Here is an 18,041-nt window from a genome sequence, read left to right on the forward strand (position 1 = left end):
ATTCAAAGAGAGCTTTTTGTTTCCCACATTCAGACGCCATATTTGATCGGCGCAATGGGAACCAATTTTAGTGCACATCTAAAACCCGCTGGTAATGTGTTAGTAATATATACCATTAGAATAGAAATTGATCCAAGGCAATTATAGCCATGTAATAATTTCACCATGTGAAAAATCTGGGGTCGTGTATTAGCTATGGTAGTAGCTATATACCCTCTTAGACAATGCCTTTCCTGATTGTCTCGCAGGTATTTGCGCAACGTAAGCGTCGAGTCGGACCAGCACGGCAAACCCAACGTGGAATTCACAGCGGACGGTGTGCTGAAGGCGGCCGAGCTGAAAATCATGAATCTGCGCCCCGGCGTGAGCAAACAGCTGGTCTGGGAAGAGGTGAGTGCCCTAATTGCTAATCACGAGTCGTTTAATTGCACTCCCGAAGCGTCCGCCGGTCGCGCCTTTGTTCCTCGAGGACTCGCCTAATGCGATTTGCCGAAAGTTAGCACTCGGCTTTTTCAGCGTATCACGAGGTGCTTCGCTTTGATCATTCTCGGCAGTGCTCGCGCGCATTATTACCCCGACGCTGCAGACTGAAAATTTCCAGTTACGAACTAATCAATACGATAAAAAGCGGTCGCGAGTTTTGAGATCGCTGTCGCCGAGGGTTCCATTTCCCGCTTCTGCTATGATTCATGGCACCAAATCACGCATGAGCCACTTTTAGGGTAACGTGGTTTTGCCCTGGGCTTCTTGAGTTTGTTGTTTAAACACAATCGCGCAGAAAAATTATAAAAAAATCAGTGGTGTCATTTGAGGAAAAATTACTTATCGATAAATCTTCTCTCAAAATAATCCAAAACGTGAGAGCACATTTTTCCTTGGATACATTAAAATTCGCCTTTATGATTGCGATCAAAAGAGCCGCGCCAAATGCTCACAAGGCTTCATAAAAACACCATTCACGCATATTCAGCGAACGTCTGTGTTATTGAATTCTGGCGGCTCGGATTTTCCTTCGCGCCTCATTTTTCTTCGCCAAGCCGAGCCAAGTGTAATTTTACTCTTGTACGACCGCAACGAGCAAAGCAGGAGAGCAGCAGCCGTCAGCTGCCGGTAGAAAAAAATGAATTATTAAAAGTTTTTTCGCTAGCAGTATATTATTGTGTATGAGCTCTCGCGTCTCGCGTCCTGTTTCCGTTTTCTTATGCAAGAGTGGTCTATGTAAAACAGTCTGCAGAAAAGTAGGACAACGAAGTGTGAAACTATGATCCAATTAACTTTCTGCTTACGGGTTTAATATCAACATTGAAAAGCTGCCGCAAATTACTAGCTTATATGTATAAATTTAATGTTTGTCTAATGATGCTAAATTTGTTGCCGAATGTTTTTCCTTCGAAATGTCTGTTGCTAAACTGTTCCGCCTTCTTCCGCCTACCACAATCCCCAACCATTTTCAGAAGGAGTGTGACATCCTTCTTCAAGAAAGAAACGCAGAGTCGCCTACTTTACACCCTTCTTGCAGGGACTCCAATAGTCTTGCGTATACTCGTCGACGTTGTAGCTGCCTTTTGCCGTTTTCCCGGGCATGTTGCATGCAAATTGGACGTCATGCTTTATTAAAGAAGCTGCTACGCCAAGCACATACACGCCGCCTGTTTATACATGTGGCCAATTTTGGTCTGCGTGCCGGCGCTGAAATTCATAAAAATGTGGGTGCCCGTTTTTTTACTGCCCGACGTGGTCGCTTCTATCTTTTTATTAAGCGTGCGTAATAAAATTTCGTGGAAAAACACTTGCGCCCATAAAATTCCTCCGCCGCTGAAATTCCATGGAGAACAATTAAACGCCATTGCTACTCTTCAGCACGCCTAAATCATGAGTTAGGACGGCTTTCTTGCGAAAGTAAAGGCTTGCAAACCAAGAGAGAGAGAGAGAGAGTTAAAAGGTAGCAATTGTGAGTATTGTTCTAAAACAGAAGGACCGATCCTCGAATATTTGTAGAATTGGGGTGCCGCAAAAGAACACCCAATGAATACAATGTAAAACATACTAAAAGAACAGATTTTTGTATAATATTCTTGAATTGCTTTTATACTTGTCTTTTTCTGTGGCCAGATCGGCGTATGGAAATCGTGGGATAAAGACGGTCTTGACATCAAAGACATCGTGTGGCCAGGCAACAGTCACACTCCTCCTCAGGGTGTTCCTGAGAAGTTTCACCTCAAAATCACCTTCTTAGAGGAACAACCCTACATCACGCTGACCCCACCGGATCCAATAACCGGCAAATGCTCCATGAACCGCGGCGTCCTCTGCAGGGTTGGAACCGATCCTGAATTGGCGCCAGCTACAGGGTAAGCACTCTGTAAATTTAGATTAAAGATAAACCACGTAAAGTTAATTTTAATTGCCTAAAGTCATTAATATTTAGACGTTCGGCTCGGTGATTGAATAAGTAAACATTATAAAGCTCCTTTAATAATTGCAAATCACTATCACTGTATAAAATTCGCAGCAATCATTGATAGAATAAAAGAACAGAAACTGGATACACTATCGGAGAATAAATTTCTCTCGTGTTTGCTCATGTGCTACTGCACTAATGGCCCTCGACAGATTGAGGCTAATTCAGACGCAAATGGTGTGCAAATTGAATTTTATTGTTGAGAGGCTTTCAAAGTATCCATTTGTGTGCTGTTAAAAGTCGATTTATAGCTCGACATTTTCTACACTGTTGCCCTCTGTTTTTGACCGATCTACATCCTCCTCCTGAATAATTAGCTCTAGAGACACAAGAGCTGTGCAAATCACAAAGAGATGAGACTCTAATTAAAACGCTCTGTTCATTATAACCGGTCGTAATTTATGGGATGGAGATGAAAAGGCTCTTCAGGAGAATTAAGTTGAAAATTAAAAATGACGGTTTAGTTCAATCTCATTTTTTTTCTTTTAAATAAAAGTCTTTGAACTTTTTGAACTTTCATTTTTACGTCTACAGCGTAGCTTTGAATTGGCTATATGTATACAAAAGAGCTCTTCAATAAATTGAGATTTTTTCTTTTTGCCAGGATATTCCAATTACGTAAATTAAATAAGTCTGGTCTCTTCTTTTCATTTTTAATGAGCTAAATTCTAAATTCCAAACTTTGATCCTCAGTGGCAATGTATTTTAATCAAATATTTGTATCCAACAATTCAGCAAACTGGCGAAACACTTCCGTTTTTGTGTGACAAAGAAGTACCATTATGTCGTCATTCGAACCAAATTAAACAGTCTTCTTTTTTACGCATGCTGTCTAATTACAAGACTGTCTGGTCTTACATAGGCAAAAAATTTGCCGTGGTGATCACTTGCGCTACTTAATTTTGAAAGGGCTGGCCTCGCTCCAGCGGTGGCAGCAGCACATTATGTGCAGCAGCGCGAAGTAATTAGCTTGCGGTGTGGCGTGTGTGCTTCTCAGGTCGGAGCCCCCGAAAACTTACCACAACGGCAGCATGTACCAGTGCTGCTCCGGCTTTTGTATCGACCTGCTGGAAAAGTTCGCCGACGACCTGGGCTTCACGTACGAACTCGTACGTGTCGAGGACGGAAAGTGGGGCACTTTGGAGGTAAGCTGCGCGGACAAAACTCTGCTCTGTGTTCCCCCGCTCGTCGAATGCTTTATTATTTGTCACCACTTTAACCGCGTGTGTGGCATATATTCCAGTTCATTCTGCCGGCGGCAGTCGTTGACATTAGCCTCAGGCAGGCAATATAAATTCAAACCAAGTGTGATCTTGGTCCACTTGCACATTGAGCGACACCCACCAGCTGGCCTGATTTCTGCTCTTTTCACCCCTTGTGCCTGCATGCACGTCCCTTTGATCTCGACCCCTCACCGTGGCTTAGAAAGGTTAATTAGCATCCTGTCTTTTTGCGATGAAGACCCTATTACTTATATGCCGCTACGTTTGCACCTAACCGCTCATAGAGCTGATGAAGTCACGTATGGCCATTCGAATAAATTTACATCGCTGCCCCAGATGTGAAACCCCCTTTTTGCTCCAATCGTTGTTTTAGCAAAACACATAATTCAAAGGCGAAAGAGATGATAGTGTGCCCTCTGATTTTGGAAGGCTTCCCAAATTTTATTCCACTCCGCATCTGACTAATAAATTCCCATGAGTTCTGAGGGGAGCGGAAGATTGGATTTTCGGTATAATTTTAATAACGCGCTGGTATTCCACTTAAACATCTTGAGACGTGGAATTTTTTCTCTGAACCTGTAACTTTTATTTAAAAGAGACGTTCAGAAATGGTATCGTGAACTCAGAAAAATCATTAAAACCAAAATGTAACGAAAAAATAATTTATTTCTCATAACTCCCAACATTCTAACAGTTTGTTATTAATTTTATTTATTTTACTCTCGCGCACTACCCCTTTATATTAAAATATTTGCCTTGAGCAAAAACAATTTATCAAAAGACCCCAGAGACATGCTTTCTGATCTTGGAAACTTTCCCAAATTTTGTTCCACTCCACTTTTGCTGAATAAATTCTCAGAATTTCTGCTAGCGACAGAAGATCAGGGTTAATTTTACCATCCAGCTCGCTCCAAATTTTCCGCCTAAACATATTCTCACTCGAGTGGAATTTCTTCCCTCAGCATGGCAAGTGGAACGGCCTTATCGCAGAGCTGGTGAACCGAAAGACAGACATGGTGTTGACGTCGCTGATCATCAACGCGGAGCGGGAAAGCGTGGTCGACTTTTCGGTCCCCTTCATGGAGTCTGGCATCGCGATTGTGGTGGCGAAACGCACCGGCATCATCTCGCCAACGGCCTTTCTAGAGCCCTTTGACACCGCCTCGTGGATGTTAGTCGGTGTGGTGGCCATCCAGGCCTCCGCCTTCACCATATTCCTCTTCGAGTGGCTCAGCCCATCCGGTTTCAACATGAAAGTCAGCCAGCCCCAACCAGTTACGGTGAGTAAAAATTTTTATTCCAGCTTGATTCGAAATGCGATGTGAGATTTCATCTAGCTGATCAGACAGGTAAAATTGCGGCCCTCAGGGTATTCCAACCAATTCAAATTAATTGTCCACGTTCATTCAATTTTTTAATAGGTCAGTTTGATTTCTTTTAGCATTTTTTGATGCGATTTGCGTCAATAAAAAACACGCGTCTCCATTCATTTTTGTTCTTTTATTTTGAGATCTCATTATTTGATCTTAATATATGATAAAAAAATTGATGAGAAGAAGAGCGACAGTTTTAATTTCTCTTATAACTATTTTTTTAATTTGGAACACAGAATTTGTTATTTATTGCGGATTGATAATTGTTATAGCCACCGGTCAATGGGAAAAATCCGAACAACCACCGTTTTTCGCTGTTCCGCACATACTGGCTCGTGTGGGCAGTCCTCTTCCAAGCGGCCGTCCATGTTGACTGCCCTAGAGGTTTCACGGCGCGCTTCATGACCAACGTGTGGGCCATGTTCGCCGTGGTGTTTCTTGCCATCTACACTGCCAACCTGGCCGCCTTCATGATAACCAGAGAAGAATATCACGATTTCGTGGGAATCGACGATCACCGGGTGAGGGATTTTTGTTCTCATTCAGCAATTCAAATAAATTATTTTTAATGAATTTGAAATACAGATATTCTAAAAAAAAATGAATATCACATTTATAATTATTACAAACCATAACACCTATTCGAAGCAATACCAAGAAAGTTACAATTTATGAATATATTTTACAACACATCTCGGCTGTAGATAGTTTTATTCTCTTGCAGCCCCTTTATCCCATCTAAATCTTCGCTATATGTCGGCTTTTACCGAAACTTATTTGCATCCGTTTCTCTTGCGCAATTTCGCAGCTCGCAAAGCCATTTAGCCATAGACCGAGCTACAAATTCGGCACAATCCCTTGGAGCCACACTGATTCAACCCTGAAGCGCTACTTCCCCGATATGCACGCCTACATGAGAAGTTTCAATAAAACTTCAGTCGAGTCAGGCATAGAAGCCGTCCTCTCAGCGTGAGTACAAATTCCCCTTCTCATTTCACACGCCATATCCCATTTCAAGACAGCCATTTGGGCAGTCACTGATCGCCTATAGAGAAACAATTCGCCAGCTGAGAGTGGGTGGACGACCGGCATAAGTCCGGCAAAACAAAGAAAACTGCTTGGTCAAGGCGTCTCTATCACTACACTGAACCACGCAGCTCAGGAGACACTCGTCTGTTTGCATTTTGTCCCACTTCAGACCCAGCCGGGCCCCTGCAGTCGTTTGAATTAGACAACCCGCCGAGATTTCATGCCCACCGGGTTGTCTAAACGACGGCTCTATGGGCGACTCTCCTTGCTACAATTCACATTTCACGCGTGACGAGATACGAAACTTTTGATGCACTGTTTGAAGATGGCTAATTAAAATTTCACTGTTTAAATTTTCATCTCCAGTGACTACCAAAGAGATTTTTTGTCCTTTGAGAAAGAAGAGAAAAAGAGAGTTCGAAATTTAACAACTCTGCAAATTACGAGCTAATATTTTACTCGCATGATTTTAAGTCTGCATTAATTTTTAATTTATTATGTATAAATATTAATTGATAAATCATATGAAACCCAATTGCTTAATTTTATAGACGAGAATGCAAGCTGGAACTCACCATAAAGAAAAACCAATTTCCTAAGATTATGGAATAAAATTGCTTTCACGCTGCGTAGAGAAATTTATGATGCCTCACTTTTTTCTTCCACATTATTTGTCAAGAGTACCTCAGTCGTCACATTAAAAGCATCACGGTAGCGTTCTGAAGCGATGTTGAGCAAGCAAAATCGCTCTATCACATTTTCAACCATCGGCTCAATATCGCCAACGGCCACATTAAACGGGAGCGGACAAGTCTTAATCGAGGTTTACGCCCGCAGGGAGCTGGACGCCTTCATCTACGACGGCACCGTGCTTGAGTATTTGGTGTCGCAAAATGAGGATTGCCGCTTGCTGACGACTGGCAAGTGGTACGCAATGACGGGCTACGGCCTCGCGTTTAGCCGAAACTCCAAGTACCTTGACATGTTCAACAGAAGGATGCTTGACTTTCGGGAAAATGGTTCGTGCATTTCCTATTAAAAACACTAAACGTTTATAGCAGCAAGTTGCAATTTCTAAAACTACAAGGGAATAATATGGTTTTATTGAATGCCAATACCACTCAAACTTAACCTTGAATATTTTAAGTCCGTGGGTTTGGTCATTTTTCTTCGCAATTGTAAAGCAATGTTGCTTTATAATTTCTAATGTGATTTGCTTCAGTGTACAGAGAATCATTTTTATTTAAAAATTTGGGTGCTTTAAAATTATTTTGGTGATGGATATTTTCTAGAGACGTTTCAAAATGTAATTCTACGATTATTCTTGTAATTTTTCTAATATTATTTACATTTTAAATTAATCCATTTTAATTAAGAAATACAGAATAGATTGATTCTTTGAATTTATTTCCTGTAATTGAGAGTACACGTTATTTATTATATTTCTTTGATAGTTTGGGAACAGATTAACACAAGAAAGTAAATTTTATTTTTATTCTTTTAACTATCTCGAAAATTTCTTAAATTAGCACTTTTTTATATATTTTTTTAATTTTAATGTTTTAGAATTTTAAATGAGAAAGAATAAATGGCGCTTTCCCCTTTATAGGTGATCTTGAGAGGTTACGGCGATATTGGATGACGGGAACGTGCAAGCCTGGGAAGCAAGAGCACAAGTCGAGCGACCCCCTCGCCCTGGAACAATTCTTGTCCGCGTTTCTTTTGCTCATGTCCGGAATCCTGTTAGCGGCGCTGCTGCTTTTCTTAGAACACCTTTACTTCAAGTACGTGCGGCACCACTTCGCCAAAACAGACAAGCCCGGATGTTGCGCCCTCATCAGTCTTGTGAGTAGACGCTTATTCGATATTTTTCCACCCTCGGTTCGTAGATGGAATATATGAAACGTTTCCTTTTTTATCGCTATACGTATACCGTCATCATTTTGTTGAGTCGTAGCGTATATAGTTAATATTGCTGCGAGCCTTGATATTCACCAGGAAAAATTTATACGCTAAATAACAGACTGGAAAGAGCTCACCAGTTTCCTCCTCAAGGGAACAACTTTCATACTAACTCACACTGGAAGAGGCTGCTAAAGTTTTCACCCGTCTCTTGCAGAGTATGGGCAAGTCTTTAACATTCCGAGGCGCCGTGTACCAGGCGCAAGACATGCTGCGAAATCACAGGTGTCGTGACCCAATCTGTGACACACACCTGTGGAAGGTCAAGCATGAACTGGACCTGGCGAGAATCAGGATTAGACAGCTGGAGAAGCAACTTGAAGCTAATGGCATCAGACCCTCGCCCAGGTGAGTAAAATGCGTTATTTTATTCAAGCTAACACAATTGATAAAAAAGATGCTTTACTGTTATGATTTATAAAAACAACAAATTTAAATCACACTTCCCAGGATAATTATTTATGACAAATTTGCCAATAATAATATTTCAACGGCCAATTAAATCTGACTCTAAATATTTTTGAAGTCTAGATGTGGTTACATGTAATTTTCATGAATGCCTACCCTTCAATTTATTATTAATGTTTCAATCATTTCTGTATCATTCAAGTCATAAATTCAGCATTAAATTCCTCATTTCGTGGCTTATTTGCAATTTTTGGGAGATGCCAATGAATGCAGAACTCTTGAGGGTGTCATAATTTTTCAGTTAAAATTAAAACAGCTTCCTTGGTTTTATTTTCCTGTGTTTCTACTTGTTATTTACTAAAATGAATTAGTTTTCTTTTGTTATACATAAAAGTACATAGACATTTTGACGTTTTCACAGTCGGTTGCTGGATTGCGTGGAATCGCTCAAAGTTGAGAGAGACTATCGGGACATGCCAAGAAACTGCATTTCCACGACGGACCACTCAGCCGCCTTCTACCCGGCGTCCTACTATAACAGGTCAGTTTTCCTCGCCACTGTCGTTATTTTTGGCTGTCCTCCTGCCTCGTCTTGCGTGCTAACTTTTCCCATCCGCATGAAACTTTGCACGAGACACATCCGTCCTTTCGGGTGTTTTAAAACAGACGAATGGCCGAATTAAGGAGGAATAAGAAATGACATTCGTTTTTTACGGTTGCAGTCCTTCGCGGAGGCAGTGTCGGACGGAAATAGCCGAGATGGAGACTGTTCTCTGATCCTCAGCCCGCGCTTCGCCTAACTCCGAACTGGAGGACCGCAAATTCATCCCTATCCCTTACTGAAGTGCGAGGGCGGTTTTGAAGCTAGCGCGGGCTCGAATCAAAACGACTCGATCAGAGCAAGATCCAAGTCAAAAACATGCGAGAGGAGAAAGAAAACAAACTGTTTTTAAAACCAAAACTCTGCATGAGATCGGACGAAGGAGTTTTTCCGAAGAATGAAGATTGAAGCTGGACGTGAATGGATGCGGTAATAGAGAATTATGTCTTTCAATGTTCAGAGGGGAAACGAAATGGTGGGTCTAACGAACGTGCAGCTCTTAGCCATATTTTACAGCTCAAGCGGAAAATGCGTTCAACTAATCTACTGGTATCGGGCCCATCGCACCGGTTTTCATGTGATTTCAAGTCCTGCTGTGCAATTTGAAAGCTTTGAGATATTTTTCATGTTTTTATTGGCACGCTTTAAACAGAAAAATAAACGTTAATCGATAATCGCATAAAACACCTACACCTTAAAATTGTTTTTCCTTATTATTTGAAATTTATTATTTTTTAATGGAAACACATCTAAAGAATTTCCATTAGAGTTAATAAGATTCTGTGAATTGAAGCACTCGTTAAAGCTAATTTATAAGTTTTCATTGATTTTATAGAATTAAAATATCAATGCAATGTTCCTCTCATATAAAAACCGGTGCAAATGCCAAGTACCAAGTATTTGTATCGCATGGTTGACTAATGTGTAAATAAACAAAATTGTATATATTTTAACACGCGTCGCTCGGATCAAGCAAAAAAACCAGGGAAACCAGATGAACCAGCACGTGCGCCCCAACAGATGTAATATATATTAATATGCAATTTTTAATTATACTAAAGAATTGAATCATCGCATTTACCCGTGAAAAAGGTATTTGCAACGTGAAAGCACTGTTCTGCATTGATTTTTTTTCCAACAAAGCAGAAGAAGTATGTGAGACTGTGATATCTTTATCCGCGGGTACTTCACTCTCTCTCAAACGAGCCACAGAAAATGAAATATATATTATACAAACAAACACTTTCACGATATGAATAAGTTAAACAAAAGTATGTTGTCTATCAGATTTTAAAAGATGCAACCAAAAGCAAACTCATATTTTCCTTTGCATACTATCTTTGGTCTGTGTTTGTCCAGTGCATGTCTTGTGAAATTCAGTGTATAAAACCCGTAGTGGCGTCCTGTCGTTGTCAATATCTTCCATGAGTAACGAGTGAGAGAAATTCTGACCATGCATTGACAAAAGAAATTTAATTGACATATTGCAACATTTCAGCAAGTTAGTTTGTATGAAAAAATGGCAGAAATTATCAGATTATACACGAATACCCTCTTTTTCTATCCACGCCAAATCAATTTATCAACCTAAGCCACATTATCGTGGGTTTCGTGCCATTTTGCCGGGTCAATTCATTTTACACGTCGACCTTTATCATTTCAGCTAGAAACTTGACAGTTTTGGCTGTCCTCCGGAGTGTGAGTGATACTCATAAATCTGCACACGAAAACAATGGTGGTCAAAACTGTCTCTCACGCCGTTGCGCTCCCAAAAATTTATCTCTTCTTCTATAAAACACGCGCGCATTCAAAAGAGTCGGCTAACCGTTAATAATTGATCACACGAGTCGCGCGCGTGTGCACGTTAGCCGTTCTATTAGACACAAACACACACACATCCACACATTGTATATCTCCGCATTCAATAAAGACTGGCATCAATCATTAACACGTCGTGAGAGTATTAGAGTCACATCAGGCCTAACGAGTTTTAAATCGCGGAAAACACGTGTTTCAAAGTTTAACCAAAAATTAAAGTGTTCTAAATTATGGTTAATCTGCCTGTTGATTAGGACCGAACCGGCAGATGCTGGAACGTGTCTGTTTTTAAAAGTTACACTGAATTAAATAGAAGCAGAGCTAAATACAAAATCTTACGGCACTTTTCCCTACAGTATTATTAAACTAGAGAAGAAACGCGTTAACGTTTTATTGATTAAAATACGAAAAATGTGTTTCGATATTAAAAAAAACAAATAGTTGGGGGAAAACAAATGCTGAGGAATAAACGTTTAGCGAAATTTAACTATTTAATATAACAAGAACGGTGTGTTAAAATTTGGACGGATAAAAATATCTTCACGTGGTATTTTGCAGTGCCAAAAATTTAATCCTCATATCTAATGACTTTTTGCTTTTATAACTAGTAAATTTATTTAAGAAATGATACAGCTAGGAGTGAACAACACAGTTGTTGATGCTAAAAAATAATATTTGAAAATTTATTAATTTAATACTAAGATTTTAAAAACTTTCATTCATTGATTACAATTTTTCAGTCCAAAAAATTTACCACATTTTCAGCCGACGAGATTTACTATTTAAAGTTGTACGAAGGTTGCACCAATGTCGCTGCGAGAGCACAGTCATGGCATTTGGTAGACGATCTTTAAAAGCCCATCTTTTCTCTTTCCCCGAAGGCTCAATGAGGCTGCCGTCGTATACCAGTTGAATAATAAATTATGGGCGACCGCTCTGGGCGACTGCCTTGAATACATTCAAGAATATTCAGCAGCCGAACCCCTGGTAGATTTAGTAGTAGGCAGTTCGTTGGACTTTGACGTCACGCAGGTTGCCTACTTTCCGCCAGCGCCCCAACTTTCTTGTTCTGTCGGCTGAGCTACTCCCTTCTTTTAAATCTCCCTCCTATATAATACCCATCTGGTATTTAAAAAATAACGATGAAAGCTCCAAAAAATCATTGCTGAACAACACATTATTAACCTTGTTTTAGGCTCAGCAAACATGCTTCTTTTGTCATGAAAATATATTGTCCTTTAAATAAACGATTTGTCTCTAGATAATCACAATAAAAGCTACATTTGCTGTTAAAGAAAAGAACAAGTAAAAAGGTTGATGTGCCAAAATATTTGTTATACGCATAATATTACATAAGCTTCGATGAAAAGATCCTAGGGCTTATTTATAATGGCTGTGTTTGTAATTCATGTGCTTGGGGTTGTGTGAACAAGCGGCGTATTTGTTACCATAACATGAACTATATATTTATGTTGAGTGTTGATCACACACGTGCGCGTTCCATGCGAATTGAAAAACTATAAAAATGTTAATAATGAAAAAGATGCCAAAATGTCTTGAGAGTGCAGCACACATCTCATTAGGCGGGTGTTTTCCATAGATTTTTGGTGCTGCAAAAGACTTGAATACACTCGACGTGTTCGAGAAATGCAAATCCCTGTCAAAGAGCGGTTCACTGTAAACTTTCGTTGATGATTTTTCTGGTCGTCGTTTTGAATGGCGTGCCAGCATATGGCTCAATTTTTCATTTTCGCAGCAGCCGCGGCATTAAACAAATCTCGCCACAGATTCATTTCATAGAATGAACATGTGCCAAAAACATGAGAATTTCTGTGTTTCTTCTCAGCTCCTTCGTGGAGTTTTGAAAAGTACAAAGCTATGATATGAAATAATAATAAAAAAATACCTCTCACCACGAAAAAGCATCGATTTTGGAAAATCCGGACCAGCCGATTTTGGAGCACAGATTTTCTCATTGAGAAGAATGTTTATCAGATTTAATTGATTGATGGCTATATCATGGTAATGTGTGTTATCAAGAAATTTAAAGATTACGTTATCTAATGAAACCTTCCGAGACAGAAATCTCCTGAACTTCTAACGCACTGTTATTGTTATGCAATAAATTAATACAAAAATGAAAATCACCGTAATTATCAAAAAATGTCATCCCTCTGTGTAAATTTGTTAGATGTCATCCCCAGCATTCCCAGTGGTATATTTTTCTTTGATTCGTAAAGTTGTAATGATTATAACAGCTATTACCACTGCATGACATGCACAGGCAGAAAGTGGCTGTAAAGAGGGATTTTGCGAGAGGTGCACGTGCCTCGTCGTTTTCATGGCAGCATCGTGTGTCCATTTATTTCACCTGCACTTAAAAATTTTCATCTCACCATTCTCACCTCTCTTTCAATCACCAAACACCTATGCTAAATTATTTAAATCACCTCTATTAACTAATGAAGAAAATAAATGGTCAAGTCGTAGAAGAAATACGCGATTTTTGCGTGCACTGTGTAGCAAACTATTTCTATTGCCGACGACACAAGACAACGTCGCACTGCACTGTGCGCGCAAAATTTACTCGAACCAATTTAAAAGACGCGTTTAAAATCACTGTAATAAAATAGCATTAGAGATGTTTTAATAAATGGCTAAAATAAACTCTTCTGAAAGAAATTTTTCATTTAAAAACATACACTAAACCTTAGTTAGATAGCATCACATAAATTTATTGCCAATTAAACATTACTGTTTCACATTTTTTATGCCTTGATGATAGCTTTTCCAAAATTTTTGCCCTCCAGCATTTCAATGAACGCCTGAGGGATCTTTTCGAAACCTTTCGTAATTGTTTCCTGGTACTTCAGCTTGCCCTGAAAATAACATATTTTTTGTAGTGATGTAATTTGATCTTAATTAGAAGTCAAAAAACCTCTTTAATCCATTGAATGTTCTGCTTGATTCCTTCCAACCACCTTTCTTCCCACCTGTACACCATGAAACCTTCTATTTTCAATTCACTTCTGTTCACCATCCCCTGAACAAGGGTCGCTGCAGACAAAGAAAATAAATTTTGATCAAGTTTGAATTAAGGTGTAAAAAATATCAACCTTTTGGTTTCACAGCATCATTGTATGAAGAAATAGCTCCACAGACCGACACTCTACCGAAATGATTCATTCTGTTCATCACGATGGAACTCATCTCTCCACCAACCTAGCAAAAAAGTGGTTTATTGAAGTTCCCAGAAATTTAGGGTCAAACTAGAAATAATTTTGCAGACACATACGTTATCAAAGTAGCAGTCGACTCCATTTGGAGCAGACTCGGCCAGAGCTTTGTCGATGTCCACCTTTTTGTAGTTGTAGGCGGCATCAAAGCCGATTTCCTTTTTCAACCATTCCACTTTGTCGTCGGAGCCAGCAAAACCAATCACTCTGCATCCTAAATACATTATCGTTCATCACTCAAGAGTTGTCTTTTATATACAAATAGAGCGAGAGAAGTTGCAATAATTTTACCTTTGATCTTAGCAATTTGCCCAACATGCATGCCGACAGCGCCAGCAGCAGCGTTTACAACAACAGTTTCACCTGCTTTGGGCTTGCAAATTTCCAAGAATCCAAAATAAGCAGTATTTCTACAACATTAAATGAAACATGAGTTACTCTTTGATAGAAGTTAATACAATTTTTGTCGAAATTAAAACTTTCTTAAATCAATCAGGTCATTAAAAGTAAAATAACCAACCCAGGCATTCCGAGGAAACCCAAACCAAGTGACGGGCTCAGTCCCTGAATGTCCGGCAAGACGTAGGGCTTGATTTTGGAGTCGAGACCAAGACTGCATGGTTCATCTCCGTGGTGGACAGAATGACTTTGCCAGCCAAAATAGCCCATCACCAAATCACCTAGCTTATAGTCCTTGTGTTTGCTCTCCAATACCCTGATAAAAATTTTTTTCTTATTTGCTTTTCTATTAAATTAAACAAAAAATAACTGACTTCGCAATCTGCGATCCCACCATCTGCTGACCAACAAGTCCAGAGAGGTCAAATGCTCTAAAGAAAAACATTAGCAAACGCAAGGAAAAATTATATACAAGAATTCACCTCATGTACGGATCAACGCTGAAGTAGAGCGCTTCTAGAAGTATCTCTGTTTCATTTTTTTTAATATCGGCTTGATTAAAATGTATAATTAAATTTCTCACCTCCATCCTTCACAGGAGGCAGCTCTTCCTCAACAAGTTTGAAGTCGTCCTTTTTGGGCTCTCCGTCAAAAATTTTTGCAATAATCCACCTTTTTGATTTGACCATATTGAGCAATAATTTGCAAGAAATGGCGAAATTCAATCAAGAGATCAGAATTGATGCTGTACCGTGTTTAGCCTACTCAATGTCAGTCCACTCTTCTTATATATCCTGTCTGGCTTGATTAAATGAAAGTACACAGAGTGGGGGTTACGCAATATCAGTAGTGATATAAGCACATCATCAAACAAGATAATACCGTCTGTGTTGTGCTTATTAAAAAATCTACAGCATGAGTTAGCATTTCGATAATAAATCACTAAGTGTTAAATATAAGAAATTTCCACGTTGACAAAATAAAATGGAAAATACTTGATATAGTTATGAAATATGTAATAATTTCTAAGATATCTATCAAGCCTTGTCTGTGGCAAAAAATAAACATCTGATTTTTTTAATCGACTTAGCATATATTTATTGTGATTGGATGAGATAGTATTGTTCAAAGTTTCACCAAACTGTTCGAATATTATTCTCAAATAAAGCAAGTACATTTGATTTAATTTAATATTCAAAAGTAATTTTAATAGGTGCGTATAAAAGATATTTTCGATGCCTACACAACTGACACTGATGGATTTCTTAGTAAAAGTGTGCGGCTCTAATTGATTTATTCGATTTATTATTTTAATATAACGTTGTTTTGACATTCCTTTTCTAAAGGGTTTCATGCAGCAAGTTTTATTTACCCTGAAACCATAAATATGCTGGGCTGTTCCGTTATGAGCCACGCGCTTTTGGTTAACTTCAGATGCACTTTCAATAACAACCAGCAGCTTGCAAAAAGTGGTGTAAGATGCGAGCTATTTGCGTGTTTTGCATGCAGTGTAGCAAATCATATAATTAAATAAAATAAATATTCCACTCCACGTGTATCCATATGATTGTAAAAAAGGTTCACAAAGGATTGAAATTAAGATAACTTTTTACTTTCCTGTCCAAATTAACCATTTTTATTTGATTTTCATGTATTGACAATTACCAAGAATAACTAACTAAAACCAATTTTACTGCGAAGAAAATTGCGTGAAACATATTTTTTTTAATTTATGCTTTTATGATAGCCTTTCCAGTGTTTTTGCCATCCAGCAAATCAATGAACGCCTGAGGGATGTTTCCAAATCCGTTTGTGATAGTTTCCTGGTACTTCAGCTTTCCCTGGAAATGGTTAATTTGTAATTAGGAACTAAGCCACCAACTAGAAAAAACCTACCTCCCTAATCCATTGAATGTTCTGCTTGATTCCTTCCTGCCACCTGTCCAGCCACCTATACACCATAAATCCTTCTATTTTCAGTTGGTTTCCGATCACCTTCTCTTGAACAGTAGTAGCTAAAACATATAATGTGGTATTTTTAAACAGGAGCCAAAGGTGTCATTATTAAAATTTACCCTTAGGTTTTACGTCATCATTGTAAGTAGAGATTGACCCACAGACTGACACTCTCCCAAAAGGATTCATTCTCCTAATCACAGTCGAACTCATCTCTCCACCAACCTAATTAAAAGTAAAAATTTATAAACATTTAACATGGTTTTCAGTTTTTTTAATGATATAATATTGTTTATTAAATGGAGCTTATGGGACAAGAAAAACATATTTTAACATTTAAATAAACATACGTTATCAAAGTAGCAGTCAACTCCATTTGGAGCAGACTCGGCCAGAGCTTTGTCGATGTCCACCGTCTTGTAGTTGTAGGCGGCATCAAAGCCGATTTCCTTTTTCAACCACTCCACTTTGTCGTCGGAGCCAGCAAACCCAATCACTCTGCATCCTAAAAACATTATCGCCCATCACTCAAGTGCACTCTTATAACTATTATAGTGCGAGTTTAAATCAACAGTTGCAACAGTAACCTTTGATCTTAGCAATTTGCCCGACATGCATGCCTACAGCGCCAGCGGCCGCGTTTACTACAACAGTTTCTCCAGCCTTGGGCTTGCATAGTTCAAGGAATCCAAAATACGAAGTGTTTCTACAAAAAATTCCAAGCAAAACTTGTAAAATTACCAATTTTAGAGTAATTTTTCTTAAGCAAATATTACAAACAAAAACCTACCCTGGCATCCCGAGAACACCTAGAGCAAGCGATGGGCTCAGTCCTTGGATGTCGGGCAATTTGTAAGGCTTGATTTTGGAGTCACCGGCGCCAGCAGGTTTGTTGACTTGGTAAATAGTGTGGCTCCGCCAGCCAAAGTGTCCCACCACCAAGTCACCTGACTTGTAGTCTTTATGTTTGCTTTCTGACACCCTGTCAAAGCAAACTTATTATTAGCCTGTGCTCTTTTTTAATTTTAAAAAATCCTACTTTGCAACCTGAGATCCTATCATCTGGTGTCCAACGAGTCCAGAGAGGTCATGTCCTCTGGGGACATTAAATTTAGAAAAATTAGCAAACGCGAGGAAATTTACATTTGCATGCAGGATATTCACCTCATGTAAGGATCCACGCTGAAGTAAAGAGCTTCCAGGAGGACCTCTGTTTCATTAATGTAAATTGTTTACAACTTCAAATAAATAATCTCTAGTTTCAAACCTCCATCCTTGACTGGCGGCAACTCTTCTTCCTCCAGTTTGAAGTCATCATTTTTAGGTTTGCCATCAAATTTCTTGGCAAGAATCCACTTTTTTGTTTTCACCATGTTGGTTTAATTAGAATAAAAATGGAAAATTCCGAAAATCCAATTAAAGAGGTGAGAATAATCGACACTTGATTAAGAATGAATGTGGTGTCCTTACTCAGCTCTTTATATTCCTTGTCTGGATGAGTTGGAAAGCACAAATAGGAGTTACATAATATAGTAGGTATATATTCCATGTAACATAATCATAGGAGATAACACT

At 39.0% G+C, this 18,041-nt stretch overlaps 3 protein-coding genes across 4 annotated transcripts in view; 1 reads left to right on the plus strand and 2 right to left on the minus strand.

Moving 5' to 3' along the window:
- The window catches only part of Nmdar2 (NMDA receptor 2), a 78,473-nt gene extending 64,916 nt beyond the window's left edge, over positions 1 to 13,557 (plus strand). For both annotated transcript variants that reach the window (XM_065485108.1, XM_065485107.1), the window contains 11 exons: positions 249 to 390; positions 2,113 to 2,351; positions 3,459 to 3,606; positions 4,647 to 4,964; positions 5,330 to 5,578; positions 5,866 to 6,026; positions 6,924 to 7,105; positions 7,696 to 7,931; positions 8,206 to 8,396; positions 8,878 to 8,997; positions 9,179 to 13,557. In XM_065485108.1, the coding sequence (XP_065341180.1) occupies positions 249 to 390; positions 2,113 to 2,351; positions 3,459 to 3,606; positions 4,647 to 4,964; positions 5,330 to 5,578; positions 5,866 to 6,026; positions 6,924 to 7,105; positions 7,696 to 7,931; positions 8,206 to 8,396; positions 8,878 to 8,997; positions 9,179 to 9,233 (2,041 nt within the window). In that variant the 3' untranslated portion in view covers positions 9,234 to 13,557. The remainder of the gene's footprint in view (positions 1 to 248; positions 391 to 2,112; positions 2,352 to 3,458; positions 3,607 to 4,646; positions 4,965 to 5,329; positions 5,579 to 5,865; positions 6,027 to 6,923; positions 7,106 to 7,695; positions 7,932 to 8,205; positions 8,397 to 8,877; positions 8,998 to 9,178) is intronic.
- A 28-nt stretch (positions 13,558 to 13,585) lies between these two features.
- LOC135940293 (prostaglandin reductase 1-like) lies at positions 13,586 to 15,306 on the minus strand. The gene is made up of 9 exons (XM_065485128.1): positions 15,094 to 15,306; positions 14,993 to 15,038; positions 14,885 to 14,941; positions 14,632 to 14,826; positions 14,403 to 14,521; positions 14,171 to 14,325; positions 13,992 to 14,097; positions 13,814 to 13,932; positions 13,586 to 13,754 (listed from the first exon to the last, which is right to left on the minus strand). The coding sequence occupies exons 1-9, from the start codon at positions 15,197 to 15,199 to the stop codon at positions 13,644 to 13,646; spliced, it is 1,014 nt and encodes a 337-aa protein (XP_065341200.1). The 5' UTR covers positions 15,200 to 15,306; the 3' UTR covers positions 13,586 to 13,643.
- An 810-nt stretch (positions 15,307 to 16,116) lies between these two features.
- On the minus strand, positions 16,117 to 17,923 carry LOC135940295 (prostaglandin reductase 1-like). Its single transcript, XM_065485130.1, has 9 exons — positions 17,734 to 17,923; positions 17,631 to 17,676; positions 17,506 to 17,562; positions 17,257 to 17,448; positions 17,054 to 17,172; positions 16,817 to 16,971; positions 16,586 to 16,691; positions 16,407 to 16,525; positions 16,117 to 16,351 (listed from the first exon to the last, which is right to left on the minus strand). The coding sequence occupies exons 1-9, from the start codon at positions 17,837 to 17,839 to the stop codon at positions 16,241 to 16,243; spliced, it is 1,011 nt and encodes a 336-aa protein (XP_065341202.1). The 5' UTR covers positions 17,840 to 17,923; the 3' UTR covers positions 16,117 to 16,240.
- Between the last annotated feature and the right edge of the window lie 118 nt (positions 17,924 to 18,041).

This window comes from Cloeon dipterum, chromosome 3, assembly GCF_949628265.1.
Source record: "Cloeon dipterum chromosome 3, ieCloDipt1.1, whole genome shotgun sequence".
Taxonomy (NCBI): domain Eukaryota; kingdom Metazoa; phylum Arthropoda; class Insecta; order Ephemeroptera; family Baetidae; genus Cloeon; species Cloeon dipterum.

Excerpts from the sequence above, each read along its gene's own strand:
- LOC135940295 (XM_065485130.1), bottom strand. The coding sequence starts at position 17,839 with ATGGTGAAAACAAAAAAGTGGATTCTTGCCAAGAAATTTGATGGCAAA. Across the intron at positions 17,563-17,630 it reads AGCGTGGATCCTTACATGAG|AGGACATGACCTCTCTGGAC; the intron begins GTGAATATCCTG and ends TAATGTCCCCAG. Across the intron at positions 16,692-16,816 it reads TTGACTGCTACTTTGATAAC|GTTGGTGGAGAGATGAGTTC; the intron begins GTATGTTTATTT and ends ACTTTTAATTAG.
- LOC135940293 (XM_065485128.1), bottom strand. The coding sequence starts at position 15,199 with ATGGTCAAATCAAAAAGGTGGATTATTGCAAAAATTTTTGACGGAGAG. Across the intron at positions 14,522-14,631 it reads GGTTTCCTCGGAATGCCTGG|AAATACTGCTTATTTTGGAT; the intron begins GTTGGTTATTTT and ends TTAATGTTGTAG. Across the intron at positions 14,326-14,402 it reads GCAAATTGCTAAGATCAAAG|GATGCAGAGTGATTGGTTTT; the intron begins GTAAAATTATTG and ends TAATGTATTTAG.